Source organism: Rousettus aegyptiacus, unplaced genomic scaffold (assembly GCF_014176215.1).
Source record: "Rousettus aegyptiacus isolate mRouAeg1 unplaced genomic scaffold, mRouAeg1.p scaffold_m13_p_11, whole genome shotgun sequence".
NCBI lineage: Eukaryota > Metazoa > Chordata > Mammalia > Chiroptera > Pteropodidae > Rousettus > Rousettus aegyptiacus.
This window is the reverse complement of record NW_023416286.1, coordinates 72575704-72594849: the sequence shown is the minus strand read 5'-3', so window position 1 is coordinate 72594849 and position 19146 is coordinate 72575704. Positions and strand designations below refer to the sequence as shown.

Genomic DNA, 19146 nt, shown 5'->3' with positions numbered 1-19146 from the left:
TTCATTCCAAACAGTAGTGTGAATAAGAAAGGAAAAGGAAACACACAACTCTACCTCTTTGAAAGGAATTCGCTAGACTAGTTTTCATTTGCTACTTTCTGCCTACGATGGATCATAAGTATTAAGGGCCTCAGCCTTGCCAAACTCCACCTTCATTACACAGAAGCTCACAAGAAGTCGAGCACTTATAAAGTAAAAATACTTTAGTTGTGGTTTACCTCAGAACTGAAAAGCCTTAATTAAAGAAAGCCGTGTAATGAGGACAGAGTGTACCTATAATGCTTGTTAAAACCGCCTTTTACTTACGTCAACAGGGACCAGGAGACTCTTGCCAAGATGTTGATTAAAAGACAGGCACCAGGCTTCAGTGTAACCATTCATGTTAGGAACATACTTCTTTATGGTCTCATCATTCAGTCTCAGCCATACACCATCATCATTGTGGATCTATGGAAATAAGCAACAAAAACAAGCCATGCCCTCTTATAACTCCTATGAGGCTTATGAGGGCTGAAAGGCTACAGAGCAAGCAAATAATGGTGGACATGGAGATTAAACATCTAGTTTTTGCAGAAGGTAAGTATGAGAGGACCTTTAAGGAAAAAGCAGCAAGGAATGCCAAGCAATATTATAAATCACATGTTGAGACTGTAAAAACAATATCATTTAGGAGTAAAAGCTCAAAGAAATCACATTTTAAGATAAACAACTTAAACATAAAATCAGATGTTTCCCAAGAGAACATAACTCTTCCTTCCCCTCAATTTTGATAAGTTATTTGGTTGTATAATTAGAAAAATATACTGTTAATGTTAAAGCAATACAGTAAGATACATTTTAAAACAAACAATATTTTAAAAATTTAAGGAACACCATAGCCATTTTTAGTGTGTACTTGTACAGGTTCTGACTACTGTGTTAACTGAGTTCCTTTCATGTTAAAAATATAATCGTAATTACTTTATTGATTAAAAAAATAAATGAAATATTTGAAACTCAATAAACACATTTTGCCAAACAATTTTTCAAACACTACCCAAACTGCTTAAAACATATTCTAAGAGAAAATTTAGTAACCTTATTATCGTGCAACACAAAAACTTCCTGTCCAAAATTTATTACCAAATATTTCTTTACAAATTACCTCATCAATAAAAGTGATAGTTCCATTAACTTTCACTATGCCTATCTGCTCACTCTGCAGGGAAGGGTGGCTACGGATACGGAGCCCTGCACTGTCCTTGGCCACAAATTTTCGAACCTGAGAAAGGCAAAGATAGACAGGGAAAATCATGCAACAGAGATCTTACGAATCATAAGAGATAAAACTAAATAGATTTGAAAGTATTATTAATTATGAGAAAGTTTCCAAAATTATTTATAGCTGGTTTCGCTGTGTAAATAACAGTTGCTTATTTATAACAATAGAACTTTTAGAAGTATTAAAATGTACATTACTTTTAAAAATTAGGCAATTATTTATATATTTATAATTTGCTCTCTAAATTTTGAAAACATGATACAAAGGAGAAAAAAGCTACTTTTTTCTTTTTAGAAAGGCATAATATAAATTCTTTACCAATATTTCCTTTTTAATAAATTTACCAAAATTCCTCTACTTACTCTTTAGATGTTAGGAAATTCATGTTTCTTAGCAGCATAAGACACTTCAACCTTGTTAACTTCATACACTTAATTTTAGTAGACTTTTTCTTAGTTGTAAATTTTCAGTAACAGAAAGTACACAAAGCCTATAAATTACTATAGCATTATACCAAAAAGCCAAAAAGTACAGGTTCTATAATTTAGAAATGACTAGATTACAATGAACTACTCTTCAAATTTATTTAGGGATATTTAGAATTCAAACACCGACATCAAGTAAAATACTAAATGTTTGATGGCCACCTTAAAGCATTCATCAATGAAGAAAGTTAGTAAGTCTCTGACCAATTTGGGTTCTGATTTCATTCTAGCCTAACCTTATTTGGTTGAGGTTCAGTCTTTGGTTTGACCAGTTGAGTCCCTGGTGGTATCATCCCTTTTGGTGGGTCTTTTACCTTTACTTCTAGGCCAGCATCTGTAAGAAAAGGAAGGGAACTGTAACATTTGAGAATACAAGGGAGGGAAGATCCTTATATACATTAACAGCTATTTTAAACAAAACAATATCTGAATTCTGTCTTTTCAAGGTGATTGACTTTTATAGCTAAAAAAGAGAAATATTTGAAAAATGACCCTGAGATTCCAAATGGGTGCCTTAGGAGTTCAAGAAAAAAGGGCGGGGCTCACATTATTTATCTGGAACATACAAAATAAAAATAATAAAAAAAGAAACCTTTGTATGACTAAACATATCTCCCATCATCCATACCAACCATCTCTATGACTAACAGGCAAAAACAGCATGGCAGTTTAAAGCTGGGGCTCTCATATTAGATTGTCTTGTTTTTTCCCATGCTTGTCACTATTTGTTTGACTCTCTGTGCCTCAATTTTTTCATCTACAAAATGTTACTGAGAATAGCACCTATCTCACTGGGCTGTTGTGAGAATGAAACGATTTAAAATGTATAAGGTGCATATATAACACAATGTTGGACATAATATTAAGTGCCCAATAAATGTTAGCTATTATTATAATTATTCTGATGAATTATTATCTGTTCTTGCCTTTGGTCAAGCAAGGTCCCAGCTGACATTTGGTCTGACATTCTGGTCACCTTGGGAGAAAGGTGACTTAGAAAGGTAGGGAATAAAATGGATGATTCCAAGTAAATATGAATGTTTTTCTTCAGTGTCATTAGAAAAAAACAAATCTAAGTGGATTTTTCATATCTACTTTGTTATCAATTTCTTTCACCTATTAGTGAAGATGAAGCTTTTCTGAACTGTCTGCTTTTGATTCTTGTAATTTGTACCTCTTGCATGTTGGTACTTATATAATTTTGTTTGCCTATTTTATCTCCCAACCATCAATAAATTGTTAACATAATTGTCTTACCCAGAATAATGTTTGCTCATAAGCAACAAAACTTTCCTGAACTAAAGGCTTTATGGATATGTTGAGATAAAGGATAGTGTAGCAAAGGCTGAACACAATAGGTCTCTGGAATGATACAGATATATTTACTATATCTCACTCTACACAGATACGTTAATGTCTATTCTACACAGCTGCATCAATGTGAAGTACCTCTTTACTGTCACTGTAAAAACAAACTATTTACACCAGAGTTTCCCAAAGGGTATTTTGGTGGACTGTTAATTGTTTTACTTATATCTCTACCCTGTCTCCCTCTTCCCCATATACAAAAGTCTCATGTAAGGATTAACAAAGTTAGACAAGATTTGTAATTTTAGGATTCCTCAGAATCCCTAATATGTTAATGTGAATTGTATAAATGTTTAAGATGAGACTACCATATACTAGGTTTTCTAAATCTACCCAATCATAGGAACTCTTTTTATTGAGAAACATCAGGAAAGACAGTGTCACAAGGACTTCATATTGATAAACACTTTAATACCGTATTGTTCTACTGTTGTTCTGTTATATGAATAGTTTTAAAATCATAAAAAAAGATTAATGTCTAAAGGAAAAGCAGTATACTTGTCAAAATTAGTGGTGGATGAAAAAAATTCATTCATTCAACACTGAGCTAGACTAGGAGATTCAAAGATAAGTGAAATGGTCTCTGCTCACAGCCAGGAAAGGAAGAAGGATGTACCATGAGGGGGGATGAGTTATACATAGTTATACAGCATCATGGAGGAGATCATTCCTGACCAGTTGCCTTAGAGAGTGGAGGGAAGGAGTCATGAGGGCTGTAATGACACCACAAATTATTATAAAATTTTAAGACCTTATGAATGTACTAAGTCAGTGCTCACTATAAAAGAGGAAATGAGGTCCCAAATAAGTTATGAAACCTGTCCATGTCTATGATACAAGTTAAAGGGCAAACTAAAACAGAAAGATGATTCTGATTCTAGTTCTTTGTAATAACTCATAATAAAAAAAAAATACCTATTTCAATGCCATCAATGGTAACATGAATAGTATAGAGTCCAATAGCTCCTGGAGTCCAGTTTGCACAGTAAGTGCCATCATTATTGACACGGATCAGCATATTCTCACTGGGTCTAGAAAGAAATAAGATGAATATTTACTTTTGGTTAAACAGCTGACAACATCACTAAGATATAGCAACAAAAATTTAATTTCTGATTGTATTACTACAATAAATGGCAATCCTACTGCTCTGCCAACATAGCATGTTTTCCTGCTCTCCACAATGACTAAATTTCATTTTTACTTACTCACTTGAAATCTCCCATCAACCCCTTTCCTCACTCTCAGCTAATCATGACATCACTTTCTTCAGTGAGAAACTGAAGCAAGAGATACAACCTCAAAATCGCAATCAAATAAACCTACTTTCCTCTACGTTACAATGGAAGAAATATCCTGGGTCTTTGATTCAAAGCCGGCCCCTCCATTTGTGCAGTGAATCTCATTCCTCAGCACTTCTGTGCTGCAATTACCTTGCCTTCTCTCATTCATTGTCCATTTCTCCCATTTTACTGAGTCATTTATATTTTTTCTTCTTTTATTTAATAAATTTATTGGAATGACATTAGTTAATAAAATTATACAGGTTTCAAGTGTATAATTCTATAATACATCATTTGTATATTCCCATTAATATCAAAAGTTAAATTTCTTTCCATCACCACGTACTTAACTCCCTTTACCCTTGCCTACCTCTATCCTTCCCCTCTTCCCTTTGGTAACCACTAAGCTGTTTTCCATGTCCATGAGTCTCTGTTTGTCTTGTTCATTTGTTACTTTCAGATTTATATACCATATATAAGTGAAATCATATGGTTCTCAACTTTTTCTATCTGATTTATTTCACTTAGCATGATAATATCAAGATTCATCCATACTGTTGAATGAAACTAGACTGCTATCTGTCACTATACACCAAAATAAACTCAAATAGATCAAAGACTAAACTATAAGATCTGAAACAATAAATTGCATAGAAGAAAACATAGGCACTAAACTCATAGACCTTGGATTTAGAGAGGATTTTATGAATTTGACCTCAAAGGCAAGGGAAGGAAAAGCAAAAGAAACTGAATGGTGCTGTATCAAAGTAGAAATCTTCTGCATAGCAAAAGAAACTGTCGAATAGGTAAAGAGGTAATGACTGAATAGGAGAACATATTTGTAAACAATATAGGCCTCCTATAAGGGCCTAATATCCAAAATATTCAAAGAACTGATACAACTCAACAATAAAAGAAAATCCAATTAAAAATGGGTAGAGGACCTGAGCAGATACTTCTTTCCAGAAGACATACAAATGGCTAATAGACATATGAAAAGGTGCTCAATTTCACTAGCTACTAGGAAAATTAAAATTAAAATCACAATGAGCTACCACCTCACACCTGTTAGAATGGCTATTATCAACAGGACAAGTAATAAATGCTGGAGAGGATGCAGAGAAAAAGGAATCCCCATACACTGCTGGTGGGACTGCAAATTGGTAAAGCTGCTATGGAAAACAGTATGGAGGTTCCTCAAAAACCTAAGAATTGATCTACCATATGATCCAGCAATCCATCTTCTGGGTATTAACCCCAAAGACTTGAAAAGCTGTATCAGAAAAGATATTTGCACACCGATGTTCGTAGCAGCATTATTCACAGTGGCCTGGACATGGAAGCAACCGAGGTGTTCTATGATAGATGACTGGCTAAAGAAGCTGTGGTATATATAGTCAATGGAATAATACTCAGCCATAAGAAAAGATGAAATATTGTCATTTCTATTTCTACTTGATCTCTATACAAACTTGGGAATTTCCCAATACCTCCTCTTGATATTACAGCCCTTTCAAATAAGGCCTCATATCTCTTTTCCCATTAATATCAAAATTTAGCTAAAGAATTATCTATAATCACAGTCCCCATTTCTTCATTTCCAATTCTCTTTCACAACTTATTCTAACTAGGCTTTTGTTTCCAACAGATCATTGCAATTACTTATATCAGTCATCAATGACTACTGCATCCCAAAATTCAATCGTTTTTTCTTCGTCCTCAGCAACCTCTGACACTTGATAGCTGACAACTCCGACACTCTTGAAATGACTTCTTTTTCCTTCTCCAACATTCTCCTGGTTTTCCTCTGATCTCACGGGCCACTCTTAGTGTGTAGCTGGCTCTTCCTCTTCTGACTACTCTTTAACTGTGGAATGCCCCAGGATCTGGGTCTAGGTTTTCTTTTTCTCTCTGAATAGCATCTCTCTAGTTGAGCATTCATCTATTCTTCAGTTTTAAATACCATCTCTATATAAATGACCCCAAATTCATTTCTCCCCTGAATTTCAAACTGATTATTTCCAGTTGCCCCATAAATATCCCGACATAGATAACTAGGAGGCATCTGGGCATTTCAACTTTAATAAATCCAAAGGAGAATTCTTATTTTCCACTCACCCCAGCACCCAACAAAACAGAACAGAAAAACACCTGCTTGTTTCTCAGGATTTTGATCCTTGTAAAAATCATGATAATCTATAACAGGGGCTAGCAGCATTTTCTGTAATGATATTTTAGTCTACTGCACCAGCCTGTCACAACTAATTACTACACTGTAGTGGGAAAGAAGCCACAGACAATACATAACCTAATGAGCTAGGCTGTGTTCTAATATAACTTTATTTACAAAAACAGGCCCGCATCAGTCTGCAGGTCAAAGTTGGCCAAACCCTATATTGCCATGTACTATACTCTGTACTGCTGCTACAATCATTCTTGATTCTTCTCTTTCTTTCACCTCTTTATTTCTATTCTAGCAGCAAGGCTATTTGTTTTACCTTCTAAGTATATTCCAAACTCATCTACTTCTTCATTTCTACTGCTAACTCTCTTCTACTCCTAGTCCAAGCAATTTAATAGTTGAACTCATCCCTCTGTTCCCACTCTTGCTCCCCTGTAATTCATTCTTGAGAACAGCCAGACTGATATTTTAAAACTATAAATCAGATTATATCACTCACCTGCTTAAAGTCATAGGAACATGTTAATTTCTAGTAAGTCATGTGATGTGTGTGATACGATGAAATGTATAAGTAATTATTCTTTTTCAGAATAACTTTGGAGCTTTTTCTAAATTCCATGGAGGTAGTTTCTCTAAAGTATAATCCACCTAATAATTTTTTCTAAGCATCTATTTAAAAAAGTACTTCTCCTAACCAGAAAATAAAATAGTAAGTCAAAAAATCTGCTTAATTCCAAAATTAACAGAATTACTCAGAGGCTGAAAATTAAGACCTCATAATCAAAAGAACACTGAAATCACTCTGCAATTCATTAGGTGAAGGAGAGAGGGAAGCAAAAACAGGGGGGAAAAACCCACAAACTAACCAACCCTAAACAAGCCAATTTATGTTTTAGGTAACAGTTATTCTTTCTCTAGTACCTTAGTACTAGGTAACATACAGTTGAATATACATACATTCTAACTATAAATCTACATATTATTAAATTTGTGATAAATTTTATTGGAAATTTTTTAAAAATGGTGTAAAATATTCATTTATGAAAAATAAAGTTGAAATATAGGATGCAAGTAGCTGACAACACGTTTTGGACATGCTTCGAGGAAATAATCCTTACCTCTTAGGAGTTGGTGATGCAAAACGCAGTTCTTCAAATGAGTAATTTTCATAAACCTTTAAGAAAAGAAACCAGTAGCAATCACAAAATTATTAGAAACATCCTTAATTAATGCTGTGAAACATTCAATAAACAGTGCTGCAACAAATGGTTACCCATGTAGGAGGAAAAGAGAAAACTAAATTACCTACATCACATCACTTACAAAAATAAGTTCTAGGTATGTCAAAGACCCAAATGTAACAAATAATGCCAGAGACAGATTTATAAGAAATTTGACAACAGTAAAAATTTAAATTTCTCCAAAACAAAGACACTGTAGAGAAAAGGCAAAGATAAGCTTTCACCTGGAAGAAGGAATCTCCAAGTCACATAGCCAAAATGAGAAATGAATCCATAATATATAAGGAATAAATCCTCACAAGAGAGAGAAACAATACAAAAGAAAAGGAAGTAAAGACAAGTCACTGAAGGAAAAATCTGAAAGGTTAATAAATATTTAAAAAGTTATTCAACTAGACTGGGAACCAAAGAAATGCAAATTACAACAATAAAATACTTGCATTGCAGTAATCAAAATACGCTGATAAGAACCAAACACTGATGAGAACATTAAGGATCTAACACTTTGATATACTGCGGTGAAAATGGAGGTTTTGGCAATATTAATATAGCTGAAGACATGAATGCCCTACAATCTAGCAATGCCACTTCTAGATATATACTTAGAGAAAAACACTTGCTCATGCACAAAAGACATATAGAAGGATCTTTATTTCAGTACAGTTTATAATAGTGAAAAAACCAGAAACAACCTAAAGTGTCATCAATAAGTGAATGAACAAATTATGGAATAGTAATACATTGGAATACTTAATTTAAAGCAGTTAAAATGAATGAACTACAACTCTATGGTTAAACCTCAAAAATAAGGTTGAGTAAAACACTAGCAAAATGATATGTGCATATGATACATTTTTATAAACTTTTGTAAAACATATAAAACAATTCTAAATATACTGCTTATAGAAATATCTGTATTCGGTGAAATATAAAAATATATCTGGAGAGTGGTGGCCTCTGGACAGGGAATGGGACTGGATCTGGGGAAGGGTTTAGTGGGCTGCAATTACACCTGTAACAACACGTCTCAACAACAATAATGAAAAGATCTGCAGAAAATTATGGTGAAATGTAAAGACAAAAATGGACTATAGAAGGGGTTGGCTGCATAGTGTAGTGGTTAGCACATCTGCTTTGCATGCAGAAGGTCCTGAGTTCACATCTCAAGTGGAGCCACATACCGTACCCCAGGTGCGCCAGGCCCCAGGGTACACTCAGGGAGAGTGTGGGAGGGGACGCCCTGCCTTCAGAGGTCCAAGTCTTAAGGGGAAACAGCAACATCCATGGGTCAGGGGTGGAAGCGCAGTGGGGGTGGAATTAAAGAGGGAGGAAGATGGACTGTAGGTACAGGAAACTAACTTGTCACATTATTCCTGATATTTTTATATTCCTGACACTACCACATTTACCATTGTCTTTAAAGGTTATGGTAGAGTTTACAACTGCTCAATTACTTCTAACTTGTACTCCACTTAGCAAAGAGAAGCATGCGCACACACATACACACACCACACACACATACGCACTCACCACTCATAAATCCCCTTCCTTTTCCCCACCCTTTCTATTTTCACGAAAGCGATTTAGCTGCCTTCACCTACTAAAAAGTTACACATAAGAAAAATGTAATTTAAGGTTAAGTCTAACAAAATTACAAAGGTGTTAACAGCAGGAAAACCCAGGATTCCAGATTCCCAGTACAACGTGTTTTCCACTTCCACTTTCCCTCTAATACAGATTCTTATATTTAATAATATAAGAATAGATTAGGTCTCACTTTTCCATCTTCCACAGTGCTTGGCTCACTACTGGGTAGCACAAAGCACCTGTGAATGGTGGATATAAGAAAATACTCTTTCCTGAAACATGAATTCATATCTCAAGAAGACAGTTTGGTAATGGCGTTCTGCAAATGCTCTAATCCTGGGTGACTCAGAACATTCTTGAAGTACTGCACTTACCTATGGTAACTAGATTTTCAAAAGAAATTATACAAATGGAAGCATGTTCATAGGAAACTAAAAGAATAATTAGGGAGGTAAGGATGCCAGGAACTAAACTCCTTAAATAAAAATTGAAATGAATGAGAATGTTCAGCTTTAAATTCTTTAATAGTCACAGGACAATTCATCCAAATCGGCTTTTCGAGTTCTTCATTAACCTCCATAATCTTCATTTTATTTTAGCCACTCATACCGAAAGTCATAAACCTAGGACATTGCTCAGAACTGTAACGGTCTACTCAGTCTTCTGCCCCAGCAATCCCCATTACATCAATTTTTAGATTTCTAGTTCTTCTCACCCCAACTTTCTTTCTCTGAATTTTCTATCTTCCTTTCCAAAACAACAAGGTTCCACACTGCTCTTTAACCATCGAATGCTCAACCCCTTTCTTTCACTATGTATCTGTTGTACTATCTAGCAAAACCTCAATATTGAATCAATCCAAATGACTGTCTTATCCATGTTCATATGATTCACACTTTACTGTATTATCTTCAATTTCAACTGATTCTTCGAGAATGTCTGAAAAATCTTTTTGAACAGTTCTCCTTAATTCTCCACAATGACTGTTTCGTGTTTTCCCCTTTGTTTCAAAATCGTGACCCTAATATTCATCACTCCCAGCTCCAAACTAAAGCATACAATTTCTACTATAAATAATCCTTTTAGCTGCACAGCCTATAAACTCACTGGCATCCATATTATTTTCTTTCCCCTTTCCTGATACAGTGAAAGAGAAAATCCTCCTCCTATTTAAGGCAATTTTTCCACCTGAGCTCTAGATGTTAATTTTAACTCTAAGACTATCTTCACAGATGGTTTCCCTCAACTATCTCCTTATCAGTATTAAAACATGTAAATCTTTTCTATATTCAATGCCAAACTCGAAAGCCTTCATTCAATTCCATGTCTTGTTTCTTTTTATAACCAAACATCTTGAAAGACTTAATCTACACTCATTTTGTCGTTAGCTATTTCCCTTCCTTTTCATTAATCTACTGTGCCTCAAATTATCCCTACCAACACCACTGGTACCGCCTTAGACAAGCTATTTAATCTCTCTGTACTTCAGTTTGCACATATGTAAAATGGGAATAAAAACAGAATTTATATGGTTGTTGTGTGGTTTAAATCAGTTACTATATGTGAAGTGGTGGTAATGTGACAAGTAAGCTCTGGTCCTAGTTTATATCTTATCTCTTTGGCTAGTATTCTTGTCAATGTTTGTTTTTTTCCTTTTCCTTTCCTTCTTTCTTTTTTCTTTCTCTTATCTATCCTGTAAATCAATGTTTCTCAAAGTCTAGGTTTTGAACTTGAATTGCCCTGCATATTAGTTTTATATGCAAATTCTTGAATCTCTAGATCAAATGAGTGTAACTCTTTTGAGGACTGAAAAATCTCCTTTTTATATGAGTGTTCCAGGTGATTCTGATACAGACAAAAGTTTGTGATTTTTTTTAAAATTTATTTTTATTATTATTATTTTTGATGCAGTAAAAAATTTGAGGCTCACTGATATTGGTGTTTCTCAGGATCCTGTCCTAGAACCTTTCTCTTTACTCAAGGAAGTAGATATCTATTTTCATAAGTAATTCAAGTGCTGATTATTCTCACATTCTTTTCTTGAGGTCACACTGTGATCACTTTCAGGTTTCTCACTAAAATATATCATATGGATATTTTAGAGATATCTAAAACTCATCACATCCAAAACTATTATCCTCCTCAACCAAAATCTGCCCGTCCTCCAACATTATCAATCTCACTATTCAAACTCAAAATGTAAACATCTTTTATTTTCTCTTTACTCCATCCCCATTAGCCTCCAAGCCCTACTTAGCATAAACAGCTCTTGAACTATTCTGACAACTCCTTAGTCCAAGGTATCAGCATATCTCACCAGTCTAAGGCAAAAATCAACAGTCTCCTAAAGAGATTTAAACTAAACCACATCTCTTGATCATCTGCCCAATTACATTTTCCATATCCCACCATGATCTTTATAAAACAAAAATCTAATTGTGCCATTCCTCTAAATAAATGAATGCCTTGAATGGCTCACCACTTCACTCTGATAATGGCAAAATTCCTAACTTCTGCTTCAATAATGACCATCTCAATAATTTAGACTAAAATTGGTCTCTGAATATTACTAAAAGAGGTGGACGAAATATACATTTTTAAATTTGCCTAACAGCATCAGAAAGTTAAAAAGCCTGAAGTTAGAAACCAAAAGAGATGAGCCTGGCATTAGAGAGAACCCTCAAATTGAAAAGGGCTTAGGTAACCCCAAACCTCTGAAGGGCTATGTCCCAAGAGGCGTGGTAAACTGAAGAGATAAGTACTTTTTCAGAAACTCAAATCTAGTTTTCAACCCTCTCAATGTCTGACTGGATTAACTTGATTCATCATTGGTAGCTCCTCTAGACATCTTCCGAAACAGGTGAAAATCCTGTTGGAGGAAAATAACATCATCCTAAAAAAACATGTTGCATGTACAGCTCTTTAGACCTATAATATTGTGTCTGAATTTGATTCACTGAAATATTTGTTAAATGAATGAATGTTGAAAAATAAATTTTTTTTCTGATAAGTAAAACAAATTACCTTCATCATTGTTATGGCAATATAGCGAGCCTCCTTCACTATCATGGGTTCATATGAAACGTCCAGCTTTGGTGATGCTAGTCCACCAAAAGTCATGTCAGTATTAGAAGATACAGCCGTCACCGCAGGACTGCCAGGAATCCTTTGAGGTTTCTTTACTTGCTCTTGTTGTAAAGATGTTTTTTTCTGAGAAACAGGAACGGCTTTCACTTCCACCTAAACATGATATTATAAGAACCAAATATTTTTATTACATAATTGTCCATTACACAGCAAAAGAAGCAACTTTCAATTATGGATTCCCAGTTCTATAATTTTATTGTTGGTTTACTTTGGGCATTCCATTCAAAGGCTTATTTCACAGCGCCAGAATGACCCTGAGGTGGTTTCGCAATAAGGATCTTGAGCACAGTGTAAAAGAGAGGTCTTGTTTTTTGGAATAAGTAATCACAGATATCAAAACATATAATAAAAATAAATGCCACCATTAATAAACTACAGGAACGAACAGTATAATGAGCCTATGATAAATTCTTGCAGGGACTAACATTAAATTATTTTATCAGGTAACTCAAGTATAAATACTTTCCCACAATCTCCACATATTTTGAAGTCCTAATCTCAATTTTAACTATTCTGCAGAAGAAAATGTACTCTATTGATAAGTTTTAAAAATTAACACATAATAAATCTTCTATCTAAAGCCTAAAGATATTTATTTATTCTAGTGCATAAAGAGGATGATTAGACAGCCCTGTCATCAACAAAACCTAGTTGATGTATGCAGTCTAATTAAGCTTTCTAGTTCAATTTCTCCAACAATAAAATGAAGATATCTTTCTGTAGAGATGCAAAGAACAGATTTGCTAAGGCATGTTAGAATACTGAAAGTATAAACTATTTTACCAACAATACTCAGAAATACCTTCCAATAATTATAATGAAACACATTATTGCTGTTTGTATGTTTGTTAAGCATTTGCAAAAATCACCTGATTCCTAGATAACCTCAAAGTTACCATTTAAATACCACTTTAGCTCTTATCAAGTATCATTATTCTGAGGTTCAAAGTTTTTCTCTTCCTATCAGACACTATGTTTGTGGTTGGCAAACAAAGCTAAGAATTAACAATAAGATCTTTACAGAAATAGTAGGAGAAACACAAATGAAAGTAAAAGTATTACTTAAATAATCCAGGGGCATCCCAGAACTGTATAGTGTCTTTAATGTTTATTGTTCTTATTAATGCCATTCTAGGGAGTCAGTCATTTGAGACTCTTCTTACTGCCTACATAAAATTAAATGCAGCTGGAAAATATGTGCCATTAAATACTCAGAATCTTTTTTAGTTGGAGTTAAGAGACAGATCAGTATTTGACCTGATATAATGCCCTAAAAATATTAAAACCTATCTTATATATTTCCAACACAGAATTTTAAAGATATGTAGTAAAATTCTTCAACTCATGTACACTGCCACTATTTTTATACATACTATTTTGGTTTAATCTTTATTTAAACAACTATATTTAAGTAAATTAACATTAAAAATATAGTTGCCTATATACTATGAACCTTCAAGTAAATCACTGAATAATTAAATATACTGAGTATTGAGGCATTATAGAATGATAACTACTCTGCTTTCTTTTACAGTGTTTCTTTAAAATTTCTTTGCTATTCTTTTATTTCCTACGTGACTGTCTTTTTTTACTAAATAAGATTGCCTTGGAAAATCAATTTATAAGTTAAAAAAATAACAGTACCACTTGCTACTTAAAAAGCATTTTGGATCTCACTAAAATATTAGCTGCAAACCAACTTTTATGTTTCAAATAACTGGCTATTATTACATAAAGATACTTCAACAAATTTTGATAAGTCTAAAATGCTCCTAAAACTTCATGTGCTATTAGGCTGAAAATAAAGATTAAGTCTGTTTCCAGCTTATATGATAATATGATATTAATAAATTAAACATCAACAAATCGCATTTCCTAAATAATATTTTTAGGACTTTCTTAGATATGGTTTCTAAATTAGAGATAAATATGATATGAATTTTGAGCATAATTAGGTTAGTGTAAAGGAGGACAGAGTGGGAGAAGCAAAATATATAGGAGAAGAAGAGGAATTATAGAAAGACAGATCATGTGGACAAAAAAAAGAAACCAAAGAGGAGGAGAGCAAAATAAAGCATAATGTCTGACTTTGAAATGTAAGATATAAACAAACCAAATATCAAAATGGAGTAAGAGACAGCAAAATATAAAGAGGAGGAAACATAAGAAAATACAACTAAAGAAATATTATAAGCATTACACTAAGAACCTTAAAAAGAAATATTATGCTGACCTGATAAATGGTTATTACAATGTAGTCACATAAATAAGAAACATATTGTGGCTTCAAAGATTGGATTTAACAACTGACTACACACACCTGAGTGAGAAATTCATCAGTGAATAATACATTAGCCCCTCAACATATTAATATGTATCCCATTATGATAAAAATTCTGTCTGCAGAGCCTTTTTTTTTTTTTTTTTTTTTTTTATATCACTACCAGGATTACTTTATGCTCTATTCAATTTTTTCTTATAATTTATTTTTTTTTGCATTCCACAGAGTAATTCATAGAGGGCATGAAATCACTTGGATGAGACATAATCTTCCTTAAAAAAGAGAGAAGTGAAAATACTATAGTGTATGATAGAGAAGCAAAAATATCATACTATGTAAATGTATTATATATATTTTATGGAATTAAAAGTATATACTATTCCATCCTATATATGTATGTTTGGGTCATGACTGAAATCCTTACCGTGGGCCATGGCCAAAACTTTGAAAGCTACTGGTAGTGCTCACTTAGATAGCACATATACTGAAAGCCACTGGTACAGACAGATTTTTGTTTAATATCAGGGTCAGATACTCTTCCATACAATTTTACTTATTGGTCTTAAGACATGTGAACTATATATGTTTCTTGCCTTTTCTAACTATGAGTCAGGTAAAAGGTTTCATTGGCATTGTGCGTCTTCATGCTATAAATCAAAGAATGTACCAAGTAGTTGAAACCGTTCTACTAAAAGTAATTCTGAAGTAAAATTAGTTGCTCTATAAGTAAAAAGGATTTTGTGGCTTAATTGACTCTTAGCTCAAACAATCAAATTTCTTTGTAATACAGTTTTGAGGGGTGAGGCAGCTGGGATTACCTATACAAATTTTCATTCAATATTTTTTTTCCAGAAATATAACAAATTTTAAATGAGAAATTTACATTAATAGGTTATATCACAAAAGAACTAAATTTCATGTTAAAATATTCTCAAAAATGTCATTATTAATGTCTCAGGGACGAGATATACAAAGAACTATATTTATTAACACATCACCTGTAAGGATTTCCATTAGTCATTCTTTTATAACACAAGTTCATTTATTACTAATATTTGATAAATATCATTATTATATTTAAATATTGTTTCAATAGTACCAAATGCAAAATGTATTTGATTCTTTGAAAAGATACATACAAAATTTTAAAATGTATTCTTTTATTAGTTTATTTAATCACTACGTATGGAGGGCCTTTCCTCTATCGGCTTAGCACTCTTTCTGCGGACACTTTCCTATCCTTCCTTTGCATCACCAAGGCACCTAGTGAAATGTAAAAAACAAACAAAAACATAGAGCTTGGAAAACTGGATACTACTCAACACAGACAAATCACTTAAACAATTTTTTGGCTTCCTCCATTACATATATGTAAAGAGGGTATTGGAAATGGACTCCAGGCACTTGCCATTTCTAAAATTTCATTATTCACAATAGCCATGCATAGATGTCTACTAATTTCATGTCGATATAATTACCTTCATATTGGGAACATGTACCACATCCCCATACTGGTCTTTTGTTTGAACAGTTATGGTGGTAGGCCAACCACAGCGAATATCATCCTTGTTCAAGATCAAAGATGTTTTCTGAGGATCAGCATAGGAATCTGGCTGAAGCCACCTACCAGTAATAAAAGAAACAAGCACACAAAAAACTAAACATTCATCAACATTGCCACTGATTAAGTCAAATTAGTAAAACATGCATCAAACAAAATGATAAATCAATATCTTCATTTCTATTTCAGAGATAATCACAACTGTCTTCCTTGGAAGTAATTTGTTAATGATAGTTTCATTATAAAATATGCCAAGCATATGAGATTTCTGAGGTTTACAAATAAAATAGAAATAATTTTAAAATCAGAAAATGAAATTTTAACTATGACTGATTTAAAATAACCAAGGCAATGAATTTAGGCTGAGTATAATTTGAAGTGCCTAGGACACTTATTCTTACTGAGGGAGGTCCACCTTAACTTGTCAGCCCGAAAGCCTGGGCAAGAGCAGCTTCTCTATAAAAGCAGGGACAAAAATGGCATTCTGCTTCCTTGAGGAGTTAGGTTAAAGCTGTCCTGTCCATTTTCTCTTTACACAATTTCTCAACTTCCTTTTTTTCTTTCTTCTTCTTCTTCTTCTTTTCTTTTCTTCTTCTTCTTCTTCTTCTTCTTCTTTTTTTTTTTTTTTTTACCAATTTTGCCGACTTGCTATACTTTGTGAAGCCATTCCTGAATTCATTCCATTATCAATATTCAAGTTGTGAGGAGATAAGTACCTCTGTCACGTGTAAAAATGTCCACAAATACAGTAGTAAGACTGACTTAAAAGATTTTCTATTCTTCTCCAATCATCATTTTGGTTTTTTAAAACTAAAGAACAACCTCTATATTTTTAAAATTAAAACTAGGAAGAAGTTAGATTCCTACATTTACTAGAAAAATCACACAAGTCAGCATATTTTTTTATCTTAAAAAAAAAGCAACAAAATAAATGAGAACTCTACAACCTCAAATGATCCGACTTAAATTCTAAATTTATATTTGTATTAACCGTAGATTTGAAAAAACTCATTATTAAAACAAAATATAGCAATATATTTAGGAATTTAGATATTAAATATTACTACTCAGTATACAGACTTCTCAATTATACCATGTTCCACATCTTTTTTTAAATCAAAGTTAATCTAGGACACTTTAAAATAATCGACTAACAAGCATCATATATTTTTAAAATATTTTGAAATATTAAGTACCATTTTATACTTCAGCAAGTTCAAAACCAGATTATTTTAGGCAGCATTTTTAATATTCCGATAGATTCCCCTTTCATTTCTCTTCAGAAATGAAGGCTGAGGCAAACCCTGAGAGAAAGCAACTGTTGTACTCAGAAAGCCTTACCTTGCAAGCCTTCCACCACTTGATCCTGGAACACAAGCAATAAAATCATCCAGGAAGGACTGTTCATTGCTTTGGATCTGAAGTGGTAAGTTTCCTTCCAGCGCTTCTAATATAGTTGGTGAATGAGAAAGAGCTAAACCCTTTCCAAGAATACCAGAATGGGTTTTGCACACCTGTTGGATAATAGAGAATATTTATGTATTTTAAAATATAAAGCTTTAATTACATGAATTTTATAACGTGCACACAACTTTTGATAGGCTCTTTTGGAGAAATCATTTTCTCCCCATACCCCAGTGTTCCTTTAGCTTATAAAGTAGACAACTTCCAGGAGAAAAAACTATGGGAAAATAAATACTTCTATAGTCTTTCCTCTCATAAGAATAAGGGACTTTTCAAATCCACATGCTGCTGCAAACGGTGCACACACCCCACGCCCCACCCCCACACACTCTAGCCCTCTACATGTTACACCCCCATTTGTCAGGGCCAGGGCTCCCTTCTGTAGGCAGCTGTGGAGCCCCACCTCTTTCTGTGTCTCCATTATTGGAAGCTATCATGGGTAGGTGCGTCTGCGCTCATGGGTGGTGGGGGTACGGGGTACCAAGGTCTTGACTTGGGCAAAAAGTAGATGGAAGCTTGATTGTTGTGGCTGCACATAAACTGCATCAGCCTATCTAAGCCTGGTTAATGTTAGGAAAAAGAAGCAGATACAACTGAAATTTTAGTCCTCACCTATCTGACAAGCATGCCTACATTTTGGAAAGACCTGCTTTAAATGTTGAAACTAGAAACTTTTTAATGATTATAAGATAAATTTTAAAACAAAATATTTTTCATAGAAAAGGATTATAGTTCCAGTACTATCAAGTTTATACCACAGTAACTTCTGCATTCCCCAAGTTATATAATTTCAAAAATCATGATTTTTGAAATCAAACAAACTTGAATTTGAATCCTGGCTTTGGACAAATGATTGCTGCATGCTCTTCAGCTAACAACTTACAGACCTTCCTGAATCTGTAAAATGTATAAACTGGTGATCAAATGAAGTTGTTTGGGTTATTTTAAAATTTAAGTTAAATAACACTCATAAAATACACGCTACATTGCCTAACAAGTCTTAGGTGTTTAATATGTGTTAGACCACAACGACTACTTGACATAACAAAACAAAAATGGGCAATTTGGAGGAACATTTTTTTTTCCTTAAAAGGTAGCACAATAAAGATCTCTTTAATCTGGCCTAAATGACATCTTGTAAACCATAATTGCTGTAATGATGAATAATATATGAATTCTTTGATGGTTCTCCTTAACTAAAAAGTTATCTGACACATATTGTTTATTAAATGTTTGAATTAATTTTTATTTTTGTATTGTAAGGTATAGATTTTTCTTTTAAAACA

The 19146-nt window shown here is 33.5% G+C and overlaps 1 protein-coding gene across 12 annotated transcripts in view; it reads right to left on the bottom strand.

Moving 5' to 3' along the window:
- The window catches only part of MYCBP2 (MYC binding protein 2), a 232740-nt gene that overhangs the window by 73568 nt on the left and 140026 nt on the right, over nt 1–19146 (bottom strand). For all 12 annotated transcript variants that reach the window (XM_016149329.2, XM_016149321.2, XM_016149322.2 and 9 more), the window contains 8 exons: nt 17738–17910; nt 16314–16458; nt 12432–12647; nt 7698–7753; nt 4030–4145; nt 1983–2080; nt 1145–1261; nt 307–447 (listed from right to left, as the gene is read on the bottom strand). In XM_016149329.2, coding sequence (XP_016004815.1) covers nt 307–447; nt 1145–1261; nt 1983–2080; nt 4030–4145; nt 7698–7753; nt 12432–12647; nt 16314–16458; nt 17738–17910 — 1062 coding nt within the window. The remainder of the gene's footprint in view (nt 1–306; nt 448–1144; nt 1262–1982; nt 2081–4029; nt 4146–7697; nt 7754–12431; nt 12648–16313; nt 16459–17737; nt 17911–19146) is intronic.